The sequence below is a fragment of the Durio zibethinus genome, chromosome 14 (genome assembly GCF_047325235.1).
Source record: "Durio zibethinus cultivar Kanyao isolate XHJ-2024 chromosome 14, ASM4732523v1, whole genome shotgun sequence".
NCBI lineage: Eukaryota > Viridiplantae > Streptophyta > Magnoliopsida > Malvales > Malvaceae > Durio > Durio zibethinus.
Genome location: NC_143175.1, coordinates 20,064,196 through 20,086,798, shown reverse-complemented (window position 1 = coordinate 20,086,798; position 22,603 = coordinate 20,064,196). Strand labels below are relative to the sequence as shown.

Here is a 22,603-nt window from a genome sequence, read left to right as displayed (position 1 = left end):
TTATGTATTTTTTAACCACAAGTAAGAATCTGTTAAAGTCTTAGGTGGCTCTAATGATAAGGTTAGCTTTAGGTGATACTCTTTGTTGCTAAGTCCACTTATTAGGGTGGCTACGGTGATCGTTTGTTCTAGGTTTTTCACTTGTAGAGCTTTCACGTTAAAATGCGTGACATAGTTCTTTAAAGATTCGTTATGACCTTAATGAATTGACATCAAGCTTAATGTTGTCTTGTCCGTTCTTCGATTGCTTACAAATCAAGACAAGAAGGAATGGCTAAGCTTTTTAAATGTTATGATTAACCTCGATCTTAGACTGCTGACTAGGACTAGGCTGTGCCCTTAAAGGTTGTAGCAAAGCCTTTACATATTAAAGCTTTATTTGTACCTTATATCATCATGTTAGTTCTATAAAGTTTCAAATGATCGAAATGATCAAAAGTACTGTCGTAAGTTTCTAAGGTTTTTATTTTGAACCTTTTTTGAGGTATAACTCTATCGATCTCCTTGGTAAAGGGCGATGTCTTTAAAAATTTAGGTTCGTCTTCAAAAGCCATTGCTTTCATCTTTAGCTTTTTCTTTATAACTTGCATCTAAGCTTCTAAATTTTTGTTTGGTTGGGGTTTTAGGTTAGTTTATTTTGATTTTTAGGTTATGGCATGTGTTGAGTTGTGACTGGGCTAGTGGTGAGTAGGAGTGTCATGCTCTTATTCTTTGGAGGTCGAAGAGGCTTCCACTTTTTTTACAGCTTGGTTGCCTTTTGATAGCTTTTCCGTCGAAAGTAACTAGGTCGGGAACCTTTGAAGTTTGGGGTGGGGTTATAGTTTGTAACATTTATTTGAAGGATTGTATCTATTTGGTCAAAGCCTGAAACTGCTCCATGGTTGGACCAGCCTGTTGTAAAGCAAGTCCGTCTGAGTCTTGGCTATTATGTGTTTTTGTTTTGGCTAGAATGATCATCTTTCCCTCATCCAAAGTTTTCTTCCTAGGTGGCATTTGTTTTATGCTCGATTAATGAATAGAAATCCCCCACTTGGCGTGCTAAATGTTTGTGTTAAGCTCTAATGTGAGGATATTTTTGAAAGACAGAAAGCTAGAAAAGAGCAGTCAAATGCAAAAGCAGGGTGCATTCCCCGTGTTTGCACTTCGATTTGCAAGTTAAAAATCAAGATGAATGAGGTCGGAAAGAGAGAAAGATAAAAGGTTAAGACAAAATGAAACCAAAGATAATGCCTGAATGCTTTTATTTATAGAGAAGAGGTAGTGGGCTAATGGAGGACAATAATGATGTGATTGAGCTGATGTGGTATTAAGTGTGTCATATCAAGTTGACTTAAATATCCAAAATGTCCCTGCTATTTGTCAAGGGCTCCTAATGAAGAAAAAGACATTATGACCTTTGAACCACTAAATACCCCCAACGTTAACCTAGATTAAATTGCAATGCTTTATGTTTAATTAGTTTATTCTCTTAGGATACAATTTAGGCATGAGACACTTTGTTGTCAAATGAGTTAATATAAAACTCTTTTTAGCTTAGCAATTTGAGTCCATTTTGCCTTTTTGCAGCACTTTTGTGACTTAAAATAGTTTCAGATGTACAGACACTTTATTAATGATTGGGCAAATACATATTTGTGTTAGATGTTATTAATGGTAGAGTTTTTTACATGTTATCATAATTTTTCGAGTAAAATAGTCATATAATATGGTGTATGCAGTATGCTACATGGAATGTCATCATTTTATTTTGTTAAATGACATTTTCGAACTCAATTTCTTGGGGTCTATAGCATTACTTCGTAAGTTATATTGCATATCTAATAGGAGCCGGTGATTTAAGGATTTTTCATTTCCTCTTTTCTGTTGCTGTCTAACTGATATCTAATAGATAACTATTGCAGCGGCTTGTTACAGGTGGGATAGTGATTTTTGGCAGAAAATCTGAGTAGTTTTTTTTTTTTTTTTTCCAGGTTCTACATTGGGTTGATTTGATGATTTGCATTGAGTTTTAATGTTAATCCATGAAGAATTTTTATTGGTTTGAGCAAATCTCAAACAAAGAGGAATATAAAAGAGTAGTTTCAAATTTTCTTTTATTAAATTAACCTCATAAATTTTATCATTTTGTTAGTATGTAGTTGAATTAGGAATTGTTTAGTTGGCATTTTGAAGCCTTTTTTGTCATGTTGTTAGTTTTAATTTTGAAAATTTTAATCAGGCAAGCCAGTCGTGACCTGATGCAATATCATATGATTACTCTCAAATTGTCTAGCAATTCAATACTAACGCCGATATATGTGGTTGTCTCCTCTATTTCAGTTGGTTTATTTGGAATTATCCAATCGCTAAGTCATGTACATACTTTTGTTCATGTAAGGTCTTTTGCAAATGCTTTTTCCAAGTTCGGCCTAGCAACAGGTGCATATTTTAATGGCAACTTTTGTTTTTCTAAAATACCTCTAACTTGTCATGCAATGCGGAATGTTCTAAGGGATTTTTGTAGAATCTCTGGGCAAACCATCAATTTGGCCAAGTCCACATTGTTCTTTACTCAGAATATGGAAGGAGCAATGATGAATTCCCTCAGCAACATTATGGGAATCTCTTATTCTTTTGATCTTTTTAAGTACTTGGCATCTCCTCTATCCGATAAACGGAAAGCAAGCAATTACGGATTCATTGCTAACAAAATCAAGCAGAAACTCTCTGGTTAGAAAGCCAACCTGCTCTCATTTACTGGGAGAACTATGACTCTTAAATCTATTGTCAATGCCATTCCAATGAATTACATGCAATGAGCTGATCTCCAGGTTAGCATATGTGAAGAAATCAATAGAATTAGCAAAAACTTTCTTTGGGGATCGATAGAGAACCATAAGACAATGCATTTTGTTAATTGGGACACTGTGACCTTGCCTAAAGAAGGAGGCTTAGGCCTCCGAGAACTCTCAATGAGGTTAATATAGCTAAACTTGGATGGTGTTTCCTTAATAAGCCAGAGAGTATTTGGACCAAAGTTCTCAAGGCCAAATACTCAGGAAATGGCGAATTCATTAGGAAGGCCTGTTCTCCCATCTGGTCAGGCATGCGCAAAGTAACTTTTATTCTCGAAAGGGGATTCGATGAGTTGTCAAATCGGGAGATCAAGCCTTATTTTGGTCGGATAATTGGACTGGCATGGGTCCCTTTATTATTTTGTGTCCTTGGCTGCCTCAAGATGAGACTTTGGTAGTGAAAAGCTTGACTAATGGCACTGGCTCTTGGGATTTTGATCTGGCCAGTGCGCAGATCCCGGATGAAATTCAAGAAAGGATCATTGCTGCTTCTATTCAAGTGGGAAGTGGTAATAAGGATACCATTAGTTGGAAATTCTCTCAATTTGGTTATTTCTCCCTTAACTCTGCTTATAAGATGCTAAAGAGCTCTACCGGGCGAAAGGATAAAAGCTGGTAAGTTATTTGGAAGATCTCCACCTTGCCTAGGACTCAACACTTCCTATGGTTCTGTAAACACCAAAAAATTGCTACTCAGGACTCTCTCTTCTAGCGACGAATGCATATTAATTCTACTTGCCTGAGATGTAATACGGAAGATAAAACCCCAAGCCACTGTTTTAGAGATTGTGAAAAGATTAAAGAGTTCTGGGATGCCTTACATATTCCTCCTAAGTCCTCCCTTCGTTCAATATGGACTTTGTTAACTGTCTCTTTGTCAACTGCAATTCTATGGTGGAGTCAACTATTTCTAATAGCCCTTGGAAAGTTGTTTTTCCCTTTGCTATTTGGCTTTTTTGACAGGGAAGGAACAACCCAGGAAATTCCTGAAAGCTTTGACAGTTGGTACAACTATCTCCAAACTTCTGTCAAGGAATTTTGGGCCATCAGTTATCTGAAAATCCAACCAAATACTACACAAGTTAACATTGGCTGGACGCCTCCTCCTCAAAACGTTATCAAACTTAACACTGATGGTTCTACTAAAAGTAATCCTGGCAGAGCTGGAGTTGTTTAGAGACTATCTTGGAAACTGGATGGGAGGATTTTCTTGCAAGCTTGGGATCACTCCCAGTTTATGTGCGAAACTTTGGGGCTTAGGGAGGGGCTCCGCTTTGCTATTAACAGAGGATTTGACAACTTGATTGTGGAAGTTGACTTTGAACTTGTCTTAAGGTTAGTTTCTAATGATGTTCCTTCTTCCCATATTTACTGGTCTATTGTTGATGATTGTCGGTCGTTGCTGGGACGCATCCGCAATTACAAAAGTCAACACATCTTCAGGGAGGCCAACTCTTGTGCTTATCACTTGGATAAAATCGGGCCCTCCATTGGTTCCACCTTTGTGTGGTTTGAAGAATCTCCTTCTAGTTTATCTCCATTGTTAATGGCTGATGTAATAAGAATCAAGTTTCCCAGAGCTATTATTTTGTAAAGCCCCTGCTGGGGTTTGACTATTTTTTTATGTACTTTTTATTCAACAAAAAAAAAAAAAAAACCTCTAACTAATGGTAGGTTCGTTATTTCAACTGTTTTCTTCAGTGCGTAAATTAAAACATGAAGTTTGTACAGATAAATTATCAAGTCCAGACGCTGGAAGTCATGTATTGTAACAGATCTATGACAGTAAAATTCGTTAATTACAATCCGAACAAGGAAAAATCCCCTCAGTTAAATCAGATAAAGATCCGCTTCCTTTATGATATCCAAGAAAACATTGCTCATTCCCTCTCTAATAGCCTCGATTGTCTGCCTACTGGAGGGAGTTATTCTGTAGGACGTGAGACAGCGTCAAATGGCAGGTACGACTAGCGTCCACGTATTTGGGTCCCTCTTATGCTGAAATAAAGGGTGAAAAAGAAGAATGAAAGGCTGACATGGCATTAATTTGGTTTAAATTACCCTTTCAAGGGAAATAAGTTTAAAGTTTATTCTATCAAAGAATAAAAATTTTAAATTACTCTTATTTCGGTAAAAGCTCGGACAATGATGACACAGAATTTTTAGAGGAGCAATGAAAAGAATCCAATTATTTTCACTTCACCGGCACAGCAGTTTATCCATTCCCAAATTCCACGTCAGCAGATAAAGAAACAAAATTGGAAAACAAGAAACAGAAACATGAGAAAAATAAAACAGAGAACTGTGCAAACGCAACCTAAACCAAACCAAAGCTAAGAACAAAAAAAAAAAAACAAAACAGTAAGCGAACAGAACAAGAAAACATACAAAAGAAAATGACTTCTTCTCTTTTTAAATTTAATGTCCTTTTAAACTTCTTTACATAGAACATCTTCCAGAATCCTAACTTTACATTTTTTCCCTTTCCAAAGGTACGGCCTTTTTACTTTCTCTTTTATTGGTTTCTTTTTTTTTTTTTTTCATTTTTTTAATTATTTTTTGTTGTTTTATTGTTTGGATTGGTTGATTTTGACATTGGTTTCTTTTGTTTTTCTTTTTCATGGCCAAATGCATCGTTAATTTTTTTGTAAAGTATGGGTTTTTTGGGTTTTTTTTTTTTTTTTATGAATCTTTTGTCTATATGAGTTTTTTTTTTTCTTTAATGTTCTTGTAGAACACATGTTGTTATTATAGTTGATTTCTAAGTTGAAAAGCAAGGAATTTGGAATGTATTTTTTCAGTACATATTTATGGTCAAGGTTATTAAAATCTACTACCATTTAATGTCTTAAACAAGATAAGATTCTTTAGGTTTTTGCCTTCTCTTCAATTTGTCTTCTCAACAATTTTAGATTCTGAATGAGGACACTTCATGGAATTATTAAGGAATCCATTCATGTTTTTGTTGAGTTCCTAGGACCAAGAACTTGATGGATTTTATGGCAATGATTTTTCTTTTTGGTTCATGGGAAGTAATTGATATATGGGTTTCTATTGGGGGAGACAATCTGTGCTATGTCATACAGGGTTAAGCATTAAGCTTCTCTATATGGTACCAATGCTGAAACATATGGCAAAACTGTTTCTTTCTGTTTTTCTGGAATTGGAGGGTTGTTCCAGATTTCATAGTTTGATTTTGTGTAAATCGGCCAGATCTTGATTCATTTTAATGGATATACTATCTATAGAGACATGCTAGCGCTATACTCTCTTATAAGTTCTACTTGAGTAATGTTGGGCTCTTGAATTCCACATTGCACGTAACAGACATAAATGTCCTTTGGGGAGTTCCATACTGATAGGATTTTTTATTTTTTGAACTCTCACTCTTTAAACATAAATTCATGCTCTTGTTTTGTGTGTGTAAGGATAATCTCAATATGTTGGATTGAAACAAATAAACACTAGGGGAAAAAGGAAGTTGATGATCTAGAACTTAGCTTTGATTGCTAATATTGTATATGTAATTATGAATGTTTTAAGATGTTTCAATTCCTCAGTATATCAGGAAAGTTAAAATAAAGGTGAAAAAAATAACTGATAAGGTGTCAGATATATGTGATGTAAAAATAGATTTACCTAAAAACATATCATGTCGCAATACATTGTTATGTATTCTATAGCATATAACATTAACATGCTTAATTCGTGGAGTTATATGCTCTAAATGGTCCATATTCATGCTGAAAATTTCTTTTTTTTTTTTTTAATTTTTTTATTGCATAAAAAGATTTGTTTTTGCATAACGGTGGTCTTGAAGCCCTCTCCAAATTTAGTGGATAAATTATCAGGGAATTTAAGAGGAACACTGTTGACTAGTATTTTAACTATTGCCAAAGGGAATGGTCGTTTGGTTTGGAGATGGAGGTCAATGCTGGAAATTCCTGTTCGAATGAGAAACAACCGTCTGAGTGTCCAAAATGTGCTGATAAAGAGAAAAAGCCTGCAGAAAAAGATGCAAGCATTTCTGTAATTGTAAATCATGGTATGTTCCTTTCTTTAAATGAGTCATAATAGTGTTTCATTTTAGGTATTTTCCCACTTTTGCAATCACTTTTAAGAAATTTCATTATAGGTTTACATTATTAGTCAATTCTACTTACAATTTCTTGAGAACTTAATTTATTGATGTACTATCCTGTAATTATGGTTTGCCAGTTAGATGTGAGTTGTGGGAAAAGTCAACATTAATGTGCAATGCGCTTTAGGTTTGCTGTCTGAGAGTATCTGATGCATAACTTTATCATTTTAAAGATAGTGTCAATCCCTAGATTTTCCTGAAAGTGGAGAGATAGTTCATCATCTGACATTATGGATCTTGTCCTATCTCTATTTTATTACCCTGCAGAGCCCATTGCTTTCTCTATCACCAAAAACTGAGGTACTGACTCTCTGATGGCACCATTTGAAAGAAACTGCAGGATTACAACTTAGGCGCTTATACATAATTTAGGCTCCGTTTGATTTGTGCTTTTGCTACTTGTTTTCTGCTTGTGGTAGCAAAAAGGTTACAAGCATGTTTGGATGCAAAAGCATATCTAAAAGATATTAAATAAAAATTCTTTGATTACAGTATTGTTTATATTTTAATATTTTTAGAAATAAAATGAGACTGAAATGATCAATAAACAACTGTTTATGGTTTTTCTTTCCATGCTTCATATGGGTTTTCTCATGGTGTATTTTTTTTTAGTTTATTTTTTTCTCAGTGGAGTTTATAGTTACTTTTTTCAAGCATGATGTTATAACCTAATTCAATCCATTATGTAGCTGCAATTGCTTGGCATGAGAACAGAAGAAGGTGGGTGGGGGATAAATCTCAACAGTCACGAAAGATCAGTAAGGATCCAGTTCTAAGGTATACCAGTTTGATAATCTTCTTTTCATTCTATGTAATGACTGTTTGGTATTGCTCGACTCTATACTATTTTGGCTGGGGTAGATAGGCACCATATATGCTTTTGGAAATGGCCTAGTTGGAATTGCATCATTATTGTACAATTTCCATATTCTAGCCCTTCTTAATGTATGCTTATTGATAACAAGGTTTTGTTTAAACAAGAAACATAATAAATTGCATTTAATGGAAAATGCTTGCAATTTGTATGGAAAGTGGTTAGGGAGAACTAAATTGTTGGTACAAGGCATCGGTATGAACACTTGGTTGGCCAGTTTTTTCTTCCTCAAGATGTGCAATAAAAATTTGAGCTGAAGTTGCTATTTTGGGTTGGCTATAGCGGTTGGGGGAAATGTGGGTTTGTCTAACTGCTACATTTTGTTGAAAAATCAAGGTTTTTAGCATTTTCTCTTACATGACTGTCCAATGCTAAAAGGAAAGTTTTGGAAACCTTATTGAAGTTTGAATAATGTTAGATAACTTGTCTAGGGGCACCTGTTTGTTTCTGTTTGCCATATTTATCATAAGGTGATTGTGTGCAATGATGTGGTTTCTTGTTCAAAAAGGGCTGTTGTTGATGTTACTTAATGTGGATTCTCAAACTCCAAGATACCTGTAAGTTTAAATAAAATAAATATGATCTAACTTAACAGGAAACTATCACAAATTTGCTACATAGAAATAAGGGTTATTATTTATAATATATCTTATGAATAAATTAGAATATGTCTTCCTGATTGGTTTTCTCACGTGTTATATGATATTGCTTGATATCATAGATTTTACCTGGTTACCTTGTCTTATAGTTACCCAAATACCATGTGGATGATAACTGCAAAAACTTTCTGTTGCAGCTGGTCCACAACATATGAAGAGCTTCTCTTAACTAATGAGCCTTTTTCTGAACCAATTCCTTTGCCAGTAAGTGTACTTTCAAACTGCAGTTCAAGAGTAGAACGGTTTTTATAGAATTAACAATAGAAGAAGTAATCAATAGATCCTAACCATCTTATCATACTTTTGAATGCTAAGGGCTAAGGAGGCTTGTTCGGCAGTGTTTTACTATTTCAAAATGGGCTGGTCTGACAAATCAAGCTTGGTTTAGCGGTTATTTTCCTCTCTTTAGGGGTAGTGACGTTTAAGATTTGAAACCCTCCCTCCTTCTAGTTGCTTAAATATACAAAAAAAAAAAAAAAAAGGGACTGACCCAATTTCCCTGGTTTAAATGAATTGCTGCACCCATGAGAATATCATCATAAATAAATACCATGACAACAGAGCAATAACTATTACTGTTTTGGGAAACTTCTTATATCTGTTTACTTGATTGATGTATATTTTGCAGGAGATGGTAGATTTTCTAGTTGACATTTGGCACGATGATGGGCTCTTTGATTAGATAATCAGTGATGATGGTGAAGTAGTGGCATGGAGACTGTTAGACAGTGGAGGACTTGCTTCTTGTCGCTGACTTTTGTAAATTATTTTTTGGTCTTATTGCAGATTACAGATATCCAAAGCCTCCATTAATATTCATTAGATTGACTGCCTGTTGCAGTCCTGGATTTTCTTTGCGCCCTTGGGCTTATTAAACTCTCATTTTGACATGGTACGAACTATAAACATATTGGCTAGCAAAAGGAAATTGATGTATTAGACTCATTATGAACTAATGAAATCCTAAAGACAGTGTGAGTATATTTGCTTTTTCGTTGGCATTTTAATATAATCTCTTCGCAATTTACTTATTTTATGTAACTTCATAACCTACAGGATCAACTTTTTGTTCATGATCTTCCTTGATGAATTCAATTAAGTTTTGCATTTTTATTTTGATGAACGAGTGCAGGAATTTATGTTTTTCTATACAAGCTTCATTGCTGGTACTTTATATAGGATTTGGTTTCATTATTTTTAATCCATTATTTTTCAATACATTTATACGATTATATCATTATTCACACATGTAGAATCTATTAAAAAATTATGAATTATATTGGGGAGTCATAAAACAGAGTCGGATTAATTTTGTCAGGGTGATATCATTTATTTATTAAAAGCATTCTTGTATTTGCTTCAATGTTTGATACATAATTTGTTGTTGTTGTTGATTTTTTTTTTCTTAAATAGTGGAGAGAGATTATTGATTAATATTTATATAACATTTAAAAATTAACATAAATTTTTATTTTGATTTCTTTGTTCTAATTTAATTTTTTCCCATAAATGTATACAATTGCTTGGAAGAATTATGATTGCCCCTCACTGGAGCCTCGATTGGGGTCGAAACGACACTAACTGGGGGCTATAGGGCGGGATGTAGGACTCCACGGCACTGGAATCGTCACTGAAAGGGGCCTTATTAATTTACATAATCCAAATTGCTGTGTCAAGGGAGGAAGGAGAAAAATACCCTTCAAAAAAGACCATCGTGTTTTGAGGACACGACGTCGTTCCCAAAGTGCAAACTGTGTTAATTACGTATTTTCCCGGAAAATAGAAAAGGAAAAGAAAATAAAAAAAAAAGGAAATAAAAATTCTGGGGAAACAAACACGGAAAAGAAAATTAGAGGAAAAAAAAAAGCTTTGATTCTACGCCATTTTCTTTCCTCCCATTGGGAGAAAAATCCCACGCGTTTTCCTAACAAAATTTTCTCAGTCTGTTTTTGTCTGGGCTAAGAGAAAGAAAAATAAAAAAGAAAAGAAAGGAAAACAAGTAATTTGCAGGGAGAGGAGACAAAGATGGATAAATTTAAGAATATGTTGAAACCAAAGCCGAACCCACAACAATTACTAAGAGATTAGCAAAGAAAGCTTCGTCAAGAGTGCCGTAACATTGAGCGCCAAATTAGAGGCAAGTTAATATTCTTTCCTTAATTTTTTTGGGCAAATTTTTAAAGATTGCTTTTTGGTGGTAATTTAGATTTTTGAGTTAATGGGTAGTTGATATTTAAGGTTTGCAATAATGGGTTTTTGTTATTTTTTGTGGTTTAGGTCTAAATTGTCTGATAAGAAAATTGATGGGGACTTTATGTTGTTTTTGTTTTAGATGTCCAGAGAGAGGAGAAAAGTGTACAGAAAACAATTAGAGAAGCTGTCAAGAGAAATGACATGGGTTCTGCTTAGGTGAAAAATCTTCATTTTTCTGTTAATTTTGTTAATGGAACTTCACTTAAATAGATTGATCATGATTTCATTTTTCTGTTAATTTTTTTAATGGAACTAATGTTAAATAGATTGATCATGATTCATGTCATATTTATTGAGGAATTAAACTTTTGTTTTTTGGGTGGTTAGAATGGTATGATTAGGAAGAGAGGTTATATATTAAGGCACACAGATAATCTGATTGATCTTGTTGCCAAAATGGCTGCCACTTCGTCTCCTGCCTTTCTTGGATACTAGTCTTACTGCTTGGAAGTTATCTGAACTAACTTTCTTTTCTAGTGTAAATTTCTGTACTTGTTCTTTTGGTTTTTTTGACCGATTATCATGAAATTCCTTCTTGGAAGTAGCATCTAGCTCTTATCATGTATTAATAACTAGTCTTAGCTTTTTTATTTCTGTTTTGCTATATCTTGTAAATTTAAGTTTACTGTAAAAGGATCTGGGTCCTACTATGACGTAGAGAAATTTAGGTCTTTAAATTGCTGAAGCAGATAGGATTTTGTGCTTGTTTAAATGAGATGAGTGGGCATGCATGAAAAGGATGCTAATTGAATGCTGTAATACTAGCAGAGTCTTAGGTAATGTTCGGATAAATATTTATAAAGGAAAGGAAAGGAAAGGAAAGGAAACAAAAGGTTTTTTAAAAGAAAAGAAACGATATATGTATCTCTTGTTTGGATAATTAAAATTAATAAAGGAAAGGAAAGGAAAAGAATTCTAACACCTATTGTTTGGATAAAGAGTGAAAAAGAAAGGAAATGATTCATTATAATAATTTTTTCCAATTATAACCTTTCATTACTTGTGATTTAAGGTATTCATCCATCAAGTTTTCTAAAGTTGAGAAACTTAACTTAGGAATAGGAAGCTGGAATAACTCTTGACTAGTTATTTGTGGAAACTGCAAACTGAAAACAGAAAAGATGTAGATTTTAAGTATCAAGAAATGGGCCATGGTTTAGTTGGGTCCTATCAAATGAAACCTGGGTGCCCCTAGTGTATGTCTCTTTTGTCTGTGAATATATTTTTTTTGGATAAACAAGAATATTTATCTATTCCCTTCGTGTGCATGCTTGTATGTCTATAATTTTGCATTTGCCTTGTTATTGATGAATCTTCTCTTATGTACGTTCACATGGTGATCTTTATTCTATATTTTCAGGCACTTGCAAAAGAAATTGTAATGTCAAGAAAAGCTGTGAACCGTCTATATGAGAATAAAGCCCAACTTAATGCAATATCAATGCACCTTGGAGAGAATGTAGGTATGACAATTTATGCATCTGAAATATCTGCATTACGTTTATACCAAATAATGGTATTATGTCTCTATACCTGGAAACTTTTAAGTTGGAACATAGGATGAGAATGTTGTTGGCATGTGCTTATTTCCATGAACATATCAGTTTTTGAAGTATTAGATTTATAAATTGACATACCTAATGTATTTTTCTACCTTTTGGAAAATGTGCAAGTTAAATTATGTTTTATGAGAATAACAATTTTGATGGTTAACAGACTGTGGTTTTGATTATTATCAGTCAGCGTTATTGTTATTATTTATAGAATGTTGATGATTACTGAAGTATCTATTTAGGGAAGCTATGCATCTACACTTTTTAATAGGTAGAAAGACAGGGAACACTATGATTCCTAGTTTTTCAAAGGTTATGGAAATCTAGTTTTTGGTTGTTGAATGTTTCCTTAGCCATTTTATTGGTAAAAAATTCACTGAAGACTCAGAAGTGTGATAAAAATTTTTCATATCAGAATGGTCTGGGAAATCATTTTGCTTTCCTTGTTAGATAAGTCTATACCTCTCTCTGCCAATGGATTCAGCCTTTAAAAGTTAATGAGGATTTATTCATGTCAATATTCTCGAGCTTTCTTTCAGTATCCTGATTAAAGGAGGTACCGCTTGTTGGAGAAAAGCAAGATTGATTGATTGTAGACTCTTTCTTAATAAAATAGTTATTAGTCATTTCAAGTTCTTCATAAACTTCCAATCTAGAATCACCTTTATTCCAGCATTTAAAAACTTCACTTATAACTTCTCTCCACCGACAAGGCCTTGTTTTTTTGCTTGAAGTTTTGGTTATCAAAATTATTTCCATCTCCCTTGAATCTTCACTTGGCTTGATGGATAAGATTTCATTTGGGAAAGCCTTGTTCAAGATAATGTGTATTATTGGGAAACAATTTCCTTTTTTGCCTTTTACTTTCCTTTGTTTTTTTATTCTTTGGGAAGAACTGCTTGATATATATCTCTTCTGTTCCTTTCCAACCTTTCTTTCTAATTTTTCTTATGCTGGAATGGAATTGAAGCAATTGCACGAACTGTTGGTCATTTGTCCAAGAGCGCTGAAGTCATGAAACTTGTAAACAACCTCATGAAAGCTCCAGAAATGGCTGCCATTATGCAAGAATTTAGCAAAGAAATGACCAAGGTAATTTTAAAGTTTGTATTTTTGTTGCATTTATGTGCCAGTTTTTGTTTCATAATATTTATCATCCTTGACAGCTGTATTCCTGTTGAATGCCTGTTTTCTCAACACATTGGAAATAACACTAACACATTGAGAACACTTGGCATTCGACTATTGTTGTTTGGAGTTGCTATGTTGCCCCAAGATTAGTTTTCTGTTAGTGCTTTTAGCTGAAAGTTACACAGAAGTAAACTTGGTCAGGAAATTAATTTCTGAATATGTCCAATTGAAATCACAAGTTTTCAACCAATAAACTTTTGTCCAAAGGTTTGTTTACAACATTTTGGAGTTTGATTTTTCTTTCATTTCTTTGAAGATGTTGATAGTAACACAAAAACTCTCTTCAGAGAAAAAATATGGAGATAAAATTGGAGGGGGAGGAGGTGCGTTGGGAGTTTACCTGTTTATGAACTGGGAAGGAGGGCTATTCCTTGTTTTGATGCTCAGCCAAGAGGGGTGAAGAAACAAAATTGTAACATATTTGAACTGATGAACATCCCCTTTGTATAAGGGACGGAAGTGGCATGTGAGAAGCATCTGCATGTCACATATTTGGAAAGTCCATTACCCTCTTTTCTTTCAGAGTTTTTTCTTGTTTCAAGATACTGCCTCTGTTTTCCTTTTTCCATATAAAACCTTACACCTCTCTCATAAATGGTGTAGGCTGGGGTTATTGAAGAAACATAAATGATGCTCTTGACACAGCATTGGATTTGGAAGATATAGAAGAAGAGACTGAAGAAGAAGTTGATAAGGTTCTTTCAGAAATAGCTGGTGAAACTGCTGCGCAGCTTCCTGAAGCTGTTCAGAAGGAAAGAGTGAGGATACCTGCCCAAAGAGAAAGCACTTCCAATGAAGTATGCAAAACTTTATCCCCATGCCTTTTTTTTTCTTTTTTTTGGGACTTGTTATTGCAAAAAGCTGGAACTTAATTTCTTTTAACTAGTACAGGAAGAAGCAATAGCAGAGGGTGGAGATGATGAAGAAGAGTTAGAAGAGATAAGGGCATGACTTGCCCGAGTGAGATCATAAAATCTTTACTTTTTGGTGTTCTTTTGCTGTCTATCAAGTAGAACTGTGTTTTGTATTACTAAGAAGCATTTTGTGCTCATAGGTTGTATAGAGCTTTGAAGTTTGAACCCACCATACCATCAGAGATGGAATTAGATTGGGGGCAATTATTATTTTTTAATTATTACAAGATCAGAAAGTTTTGATCTTCTTTATTTTCATTTAATTAGTATTTCACTTTTAAATATTTTAATATAATTAAATGATAAATTATCAAATTTACTGATAATAAAATTTCTAGACTTCACAAAACAATTTCTTTAGAGTATATTAAAAAAAATCTATTTGCCTTACTAAACTTGACATGGAGGAATTTCAAATTTTCTCCTATGAAAAATTATGTGGGTTTATCTTTGCGTCGTTAATAGGGCTTTATACAAGTAGCAGATGGCTCAATTTTTATGTACTATCAACAGCAATCAGGATTCGTTCTTCATGACAGTCATCCAATTGTCGGTAGCTCAATTTGTTTGCCGATCATAACACATAAGTGAATGATGGCGAAATCTTTATTACTCAAACTCAAGGGTCAGTGAAAAAGATTTGTATAAGTTAGTTCACTAACAGTAAAAAAGATTTGAACACAAAATGTAGAGGTCTAAAATACAAGTCAACCAATAAGCTCATCTATATTAAAACACTCATCCTCAGTACAAAAATATACACCATCCCAGACACTATTCCCTCCACAATCCATTGGAATACCGTCAATGAACTCCAATCCGTTAAGCCAGCTATAATCTGTCTCCTTCATGGATTCATCTTCTGGTTTTGCCTTCTTATTCGCCTCAGCTTTGAAGTCACTCACACCTTGAATTTCATCCGCTGTCCAATTCATTGCACCACTCGTCGATGGAGCTTCAGAATCACCGGGCAGAAAGTGGGTATTCATCCTAGTTTGATCTTCACCACCCACATATTTGCCACAAATTTCAGAGTTGCTTGATGCAGTCATGGAGTCAGAACCAGCCCAAGTAGTAGTAGCCTCCGAAAACGCTTGTGAAAATGACGTAGTTGCCATTGAGTCAGAATCCGAAATATGAGGCATATTCAAGATAGCGTTTTCACCATACATCGTCTTGGCAGCTTCATCATAAGCTAAAGCAGCTTCGAAAGCAGTAGAAAAAGTACCAAGCCAAAGTCGCTTCCCTCGATTAGGAGTTCGAATTTCAGCCACCCATTTACCCCAAGTCCTCTGCCTAACACCTCTGTAGACAAAATTCTGATTCTGAGGCCCTCCTTTACCTTTCATACACCCCTTTTTCGAGCCTTTAGCAGGGGCTTTTCTGGCGTGTTTGGCCTCGGTTTTTTCACTCCAGAGCTTGAGAGTGTCAGCAACTGATAAACCACAGCGTCTCTTCCTCTTTCTAGAAGAATCCATAGAAAGAGGAGTATCCACCTTTGGATTTTGATCACCAGCAAAAGTCATACTCTAATTGATCCAAATGTGCAGAATTTTGAAGCAACCGTGTCTCAGTAAATAAAGGCTCAGGAAAAATGGGTATTTGAAATACCCTTGAAATAACAGTTAGCCGTTACAAACAGTGTAATTTAGACAGTTTTAAACCTCAATAATCTGCAGTTGAATTAAAGAGAAAAAATTGTCAATATCGAAATAAACTTCAAGTAGTGAAAAGAAACAGAGAAAAAAACCAAGACCTAATTTTTTTTTTTCATTGTCTTAGAAAACAAATAAGAAAGAAATTTACAATCGGAAACTTAAAATTAAACCCAAAAAAAATAAGACCAAAACTCAAATAATACTAAAACTAAAATCAGAAAAAGATAGTAAAAAGAAAGAGAAAGAAAACGAACCTGTCAAAAAAACAGAACCAGAAGTACCAAGAAGACAAGAACCTTCCTTCTTGGGCTTTAGGTATTAATCTTGGAAACAGGGTTTTGTTTGTTTTCCCCAAAGAGAAGGACACAGTGAATTTTTGTTGCGTTTGGTTTGGTTTGTTTTATCAGAGGAGAACTCTGTTTTTGTTAGTTTGGTTTCAGGAAACAGGGGGCGAAGCAGAAAGTAATGCGGGAGAGAGGAGCGGAAGATGTCTGGGAGTCTGGGACTCTCGGGAGGATATTTAAATATTTCTATTCTGAGATTTTTTTATTTTTTTAGCCTTTTTAGATGACGTGGCAGATTTTTAGTTGCTTGGTAATGCTCTGTTATCAGGACACAGCTAGCACGTGTCATCCGAATCTTCCCGAGTCTATCTAGGTTATCCTAGTTTACTTGGTATCGAAGAATTTCTCTTATAATTTAGTTTCCATTTTTACTCCAAAAATTTTCATTAATTGCGGATTTGCCACTGCCGTGAACTGTTAGTTAGGCAGCTAGTCTCCAAACTCTCAAGCTAGGAAAGGGCCTTTTTATCGTAAGGCCTGACCAACCAAAAGCCCAAGCAAAAAAAATTGTTTCCTTTTTTAACTATTATTATTCTTTTATGAATAATTGTGATATTTTGTAAAGAAACTAAATGGAAAAAAAGTTAAATCATAACAGATTTGATAAATGATTAAATCAAAATAACAATTATAACAGAATTAGTTTATATACATATAAAATTATTTCATTTATTTATTCAATAAAAAGAATAACATTCACAAAATTCAATTATTTAAGCATTATCAGAGAGCAAGGGTAAAAAAAAATAATAATAATAAACAGAACTTTTTATGAAAAATTTCGTCTTGTAAGTTGCATGAGAATGGTAGCAAAATTTCCCGTGAAATCCTTGACAACAAAAGCTTGAGTGTTATGGGAAACATAAATTAAGTCATTTTATATACAAAGAATAGTACCCAAGTTTTCACAAAATTCTTATTCTAATCATTGAACTTTAATTTATAAGAAGTCACTAAAAATACAAGAATTTACTGAAACTTTTATCTGCATGAGAGAAAACATCTTAAATAATCAGCACAAAATATCAAAAAGAAAAAAAGAAACTAAAATTCGAAAAACAGTGCATTTCTGAGTCAGAAATAATGCCAAAAGACATTGAACTGAAACTTGTCTACTTCAAGTGCAAACTAACTCACTCAAACTAAACTCAGACTACAAAACTCAATATACTAGTATATCTTTGATCATTTTCACTGCACTGATAATGTCGTCTTTGATGATTGGCACATTTCCAAGCCCCCAGTCTCATTCCTCTCAAAGTTCGCACTCACCCTTCCAAAATTACCAAACATTATTCTGCCGGCCGCCAACACCCACCACCAAGCCCTTGTCACAAAACCGCAACCAAGCAAACCCCTCAATGAAATCTGCCCTCCACTTCATATGCCACCGAGACCATTTCATTACCGCCTACTCCCATCCTCTCAATCTTCTGATCCATCCTCTCCCGCAACCTCATAGTTTACCAGCCCGCACTCCACATTTTAACACCTACGCACCTCCTCTCACCCTACTCCATTTTGTTATCCTCTTCCTTTTTTTTTTATACTAATCTCTAGTCGTCTCTTTCTAACCCCTCCTCACAGCTTACCCCTTCCTCAAACCACGTCCCCTGTTCCTCTTTCTGATCTCCATATCTACTACCTCCCTCCCTTCCACTAACTTCTCACCCACCCTCTTTAACTCTTTGGAACTAACGGCACTGGCCCTCAATAGATCAGTAAACTGCGACAGTAGGCAACAGCAAGTCAGCAACAGCAGAAAACAAATGCTAGAGGCAAAGTAGAGTCTGTCAAGGGAAAACCCGAAAGCAATAAAAAGAAATAGATGAACAGACACTCACACCAAGAAAACTGCATTGTCAAGCAAGCCAACATCCAAAATTGAGGCATTTTGAATCTGAATTGTTGAAATACGGACAGACACCGGACACCAAAGTCTTGTTTCTTGGCTTAATGTACTTATAAATTATAATGAAATCAATATTTCAGGATGGTTAGTTACATGTTCTTAATTTGGTTCCCCCACTATCCTATCGACGGCTAACTGGGATAGAGACCTCCATCTCACTATTTCCGTTCTGTACACATTTGTCTAACACTCCATTTGGTAAGAAAGAAGAAAAAAAGGGAAGAAAAAAGTTTTAATCTATCGGTTGAGCTACATAACAACATGTATTTGTAGCTCTCATTAGATTAAAATTTTTACCTTCCTACCAAACAGAACCTAAAAGTAAGCAGTGGAAAACAATGTCAGGCAAATTACATAGTGTTGCTATGTATCCTAACAAAACAGATTATTCAACATGCATAGTACAAAACAGAGTTATGAAGCATACCTTTACTCTATATTTGGGTCGAGAGGAGGCGAGGGAAGGGAAAATAAAGAAAAGTAATGGAAACAGAAAAATTCTTTGTTTGAATAAACTTTTAACTTAAAAAAAAGAAAAGATATAGAAACTCAATATCCTTTGATTTTTTTTTTATAATCTTCACTTTTTTAATATGCTAATTTAGGTAAAAGGTTAGAAAGGAAAGTTGAAAAAATTTTATTTTTATAAAAAAATTATTATATCTATATTTTTATTATGACATTAAATTTAATTATATAACTAATATTTTCTATAAAAATAAATTTTTTATGAGTATTTTATATAATATCACAATTATAAATATTTTATAATTTTTCAAATCTTAAAAACAAAACAAGCCTATTGTTAGAATAAATTAAAAGATTGAATTATACACAAAATTAAGAGTAAATCAATAATTAGTTAATATATTTTATCATATTAAACATGCTCAATTTTATTTAGAAAAATTTGTTTATACAAGTTAGGTAGTATAAAAATATATTTGTATATTATATGTTAGTTTATATAAAAAATTTGTAATTAAAAAAATATTATAATGAGTTTTTTTTTTAACTATTTATCCAAACAATGGTTGTTAAAATTTTTTTTTAATTAATTTTAAGTATCCAAACAAAGGCTAAATGTGTCATTTCCTTTCCTTTAAAAGACTTTTCTTTCCTTTTCCTTTTATTTTTTTTATTTACATGTATCAAAGCATAACCTTAGTCTCCCGACGGAGTTGTTGGACAAACTTAACTTAGCAGTAAGCAGAAATAAAATGTAAAAAGATAGGTCACCATCTAGCAGAAAACAAATAAAATGATAAATTTCTACTCATCCCCGAATATTAGGCAAAACGTTAATCTTTGTTCAGCTGTAACTTAGGTCAAGTTCATCATTAGCTATCACATGTTAATTCATCATACCAATTATCTATATTAATATTCAGATTCAAAACAAGTTATCTAAAACAAATAAACCCTATAGAATTTCATGAAATTTGTTCATTACATCCATAACAAAGGTCATGAAAACACATATTCAAAGCAAAATCAAGTGCTGGTGCTGGGTCTGCAGCTATCCTTGGAGGAATCATGACCGTCGGATGGACGATCATGATCATGATCGTGAGAGTCATCATCACCGTCGTCTTCATCAAAGGGCTTTCTTTATGGAAAACGCAGCTGATCTTGGAGCTTTTCTTGTTCTTGAACTCGTTGTCCATGGTTCCTTAAAAAGATATGAGAAGGTGTAAAACTATATAATTAGTTTTGTATATGTTAAATTTCTCTTCATTTCAGGTTTTTATATTTTATTATTTACGTTGGGAATTAATTTTTTTCATTTTAAAATATAACTTATTGAATTTTTTATTTAAATAAAAATTATAATTATTTAACTTAATTGATCATTTAATTTTGATTGTTTTTAATAAAATGCCACATGCCTAATTTTATAAATTAATGTCGAGAGTATTTTTATAATTTAATATGTGATTAATTTTATTTTATGTTAAAATTTAATATGTAATTTAATATGAGTATTATAGTAATTTTAAAATAAAATATTGCATGTCAACTTTCTATGAAACACTCATACGAGTATTTATGTAATTATGATATAAAAGACATCATGATAATTTTGGTCAATTATAGTGGAAAGATATTTTCGTACGTATAGCATGAGGGATATTATAATAATTTTAATCAATTATGATAGATGGGGTATTTTTATAATTATGATAAGAAAGTATTATAGTAATTTTGAAATAAAATGCCATATGTTAATTTCTTATGAAACACTTATAAAGGCATTTATGTGATTATGGTATAAAAGGATATTATAGTAAATATGATTAATTATTATGAATTGGCATTTTGTGAGTATGGTATGATAGGTATTATAATAATTTTGACCAATTATGGTAGGAATGGTACTTTAATAATTATAATAAAAGAGCATGATAGTAATTTTGATCAATTATAGTAAGAGGGACATTTCTAAAATTATGATAGGATGTAATAATAATAATAATAATAATAATAATAATAATTTTGACAAATTATAAAAAAAAGGTGTTTTTTTGTAATTATGGTATAAAGATGTTATAGTAAATTTAGTAATTATTGTTCATTTCAAATTTGACTTTTAGCTAATTGGAATTGATAGATTACTTTTGAAATAGATAATCGGAAGATAAAAATTTATGTTTGTTGATTGTAGGATATTTATAATTATATGATTGGATAAGGAGTGAACACAAAGATATGTTAATTGATGAAAGGTGCGTAAATAAATTTTTGTAATATTATTTTTATTTTTATTTCTTTAATTTATTTTATCATTTTTGTACTTTTAGAGGTTTTATATTCATTTTGTTTTTTGGAATCATTATGCATATTGATTGAAGAATTAGATTCATAAATGGTGTTGCTGCAAATAAAAATTGATTATAGGATAAATGTTGTGAATGATAGTATGATTTATTTTGCCATCATGTGAAAGATACTTGATGACAAAGTAAATATGTGATGATATGTTTTTTACATCATAGCTTATAATTGTTTTGATGAGCGTTCAACTAAATATTTGTAGATTTTGAGTTTTTGTACTTTTTTTTTTTAAATAAAATTTTTATTAGATATTATTGGTGTTGCTCTTTACATGGATTTGTCTCATTGTTAAATTGTTAGTGACAAGTTCATAAATTATTTGATGTTACTCATATTTAAAATATTATTTTTTATTTTGATATTATGTATATTGGTAATATTATAAGAATGATGATTTGTTTAAAATTTTTTAATTTTTTAATTATTATTTGAATTAAATATCATTTTTTTTCTTTAGCAAATAATCAATAAGAGTTAATTTATGGACAAGTTTCTTTCTGAATTGGAAGAAAAGCAATTAATTTTGGGAATCAAATCTTAAATTATTATACTTCTTTGAACACTAAGAGTTTTTGAGGTTAATTAAAAAAATTACGAAATAAATTTCAAGTTGTTATAATTATTTTTTTTTATCGCTAATAGTTATCATTTTTATGACATTTTAACAAAGTATTGGTTTTCATAATTTTTTCATTGTAGCTATGATTTGATTTATTTAAAACTATTATGATTTTTGAATTCATAGTTGTTATAATGTCTAAAGGAGTCGTCACCAATCTTTTTTATCTAGGTACGATTGGTCACCTAAGGAATCTATCATTTCAGGGAACACCTAAGTTCAAGGGTCCCTAAAAGAATAGGTTCAGGTCTACTTACCAGAATAGGGTTCGAGAGTTTAGTTACGTGTGAGGAAGGTTATAGCACCCTCACAACGCCCATCAAAAGACGGTACCAGCTTAATTTTATGTTATCCAATAAGCCTTAAAATTTTACCAAATAATTAGTTATTGGAAATTATTCTTAATTGACTCTAATACTTTTAGCAGAAAATTGAAAAACTCTCTTCACCTCAAGAGTATGTAAGAAAACTATCGTTTCACTTGTAGAGGCTCTATCGTCGGATTATTTAAAAAGAAAATAAAAAAGAAGAAGAAGAAAAAATGATTGTTTTTGTGTAAGAAAAATTGATACTTTCAACTTTTCCCCAAAATATTTTTTAGAAATTTTAATTTCGAGAAAAATTGATACTTTCAACTTTTTCCCAAAAATATTTTTCTGGAAACTTTAATTTCGAGGAAAATTGATACTTTCAACTTTTTCTCAAAAAAACCTTTTTTGAAAATTTATTTTTAAGAAAAATTGATACTTTCAACTTTTTTCCAAAAATATTTTTTTGAAAACTTTAATTTCATTTTTCCTAAAAATATTTTTTGGA

The 22,603-nt window shown here is 32.6% G+C and overlaps 2 protein-coding genes and 1 pseudogene across 6 annotated transcripts; 2 read left to right on the top strand and 1 right to left on the bottom strand.

Moving 5' to 3' along the window:
* The first annotated feature begins 5,114 nt into the window (after nt 1–5,114).
* Nucleotides 5,115–9,501, top strand: LOC111295517 (uncharacterized). 4 transcript variants are annotated; one of them, XR_016327666.1, is made up of 6 exons: nt 5,115–5,326; nt 6,625–6,879; nt 7,665–7,752; nt 8,646–8,712; nt 8,824–8,898; nt 9,137–9,501. XR_016327666.1 is itself a non-coding variant. In XM_089743721.1 (5 exons), the coding sequence occupies exons 2-5, from the start codon at nt 6,756–6,758 to the stop codon at nt 9,188–9,190; spliced, it is 333 nt and encodes a 110-aa protein (XP_089599847.1). In that variant the 5' UTR covers nt 5,126–5,326; nt 6,734–6,755; the 3' UTR covers nt 9,191–9,501. The 4 variants fall into 4 exon arrangements, 3 of the variants coding, with proteins under 3 accessions (XP_089599847.1, XP_089599848.1, XP_089599846.1); XM_089743721.1 differs by lacking the exon at nt 8,824–8,898 and having other exon boundaries at nt 5,126–5,326; nt 6,734–6,879; XM_089743722.1 differs by lacking the exon at nt 8,824–8,898 and having other exon boundaries at nt 5,126–5,326; nt 6,671–6,879.
* Nucleotides 9,502–10,110: 609 nt separating this feature from the next.
* LOC111295128 (vacuolar protein sorting-associated protein 24 homolog 1-like) lies at nt 10,111–14,678 on the top strand (annotated as a pseudogene). Its single transcript, XR_016327665.1, has 6 exons — nt 10,111–10,645; nt 10,841–10,917; nt 12,122–12,224; nt 13,285–13,406; nt 14,109–14,302; nt 14,397–14,678. The product of XR_016327665.1 is annotated as a vacuolar protein sorting-associated protein 24 homolog 1-like (transcript).
* Nucleotides 14,679–15,045: 367 nt separating this feature from the next.
* On the bottom strand, nt 15,046–16,581 carry LOC111294006 (dehydration-responsive element-binding protein 2A-like). The gene is made up of 2 exons (XM_022887123.2): nt 16,332–16,581; nt 15,046–16,092 (listed from the first exon to the last, which is right to left on the bottom strand). The coding sequence occupies exon 2, from the start codon at nt 15,943–15,945 to the stop codon at nt 15,127–15,129; it is 819 nt and encodes a 272-aa protein (XP_022742858.2). The 5' UTR covers nt 15,946–16,092; nt 16,332–16,581; the 3' UTR covers nt 15,046–15,126.
* Between the last annotated feature and the right edge of the window lie 6,022 nt (nt 16,582–22,603).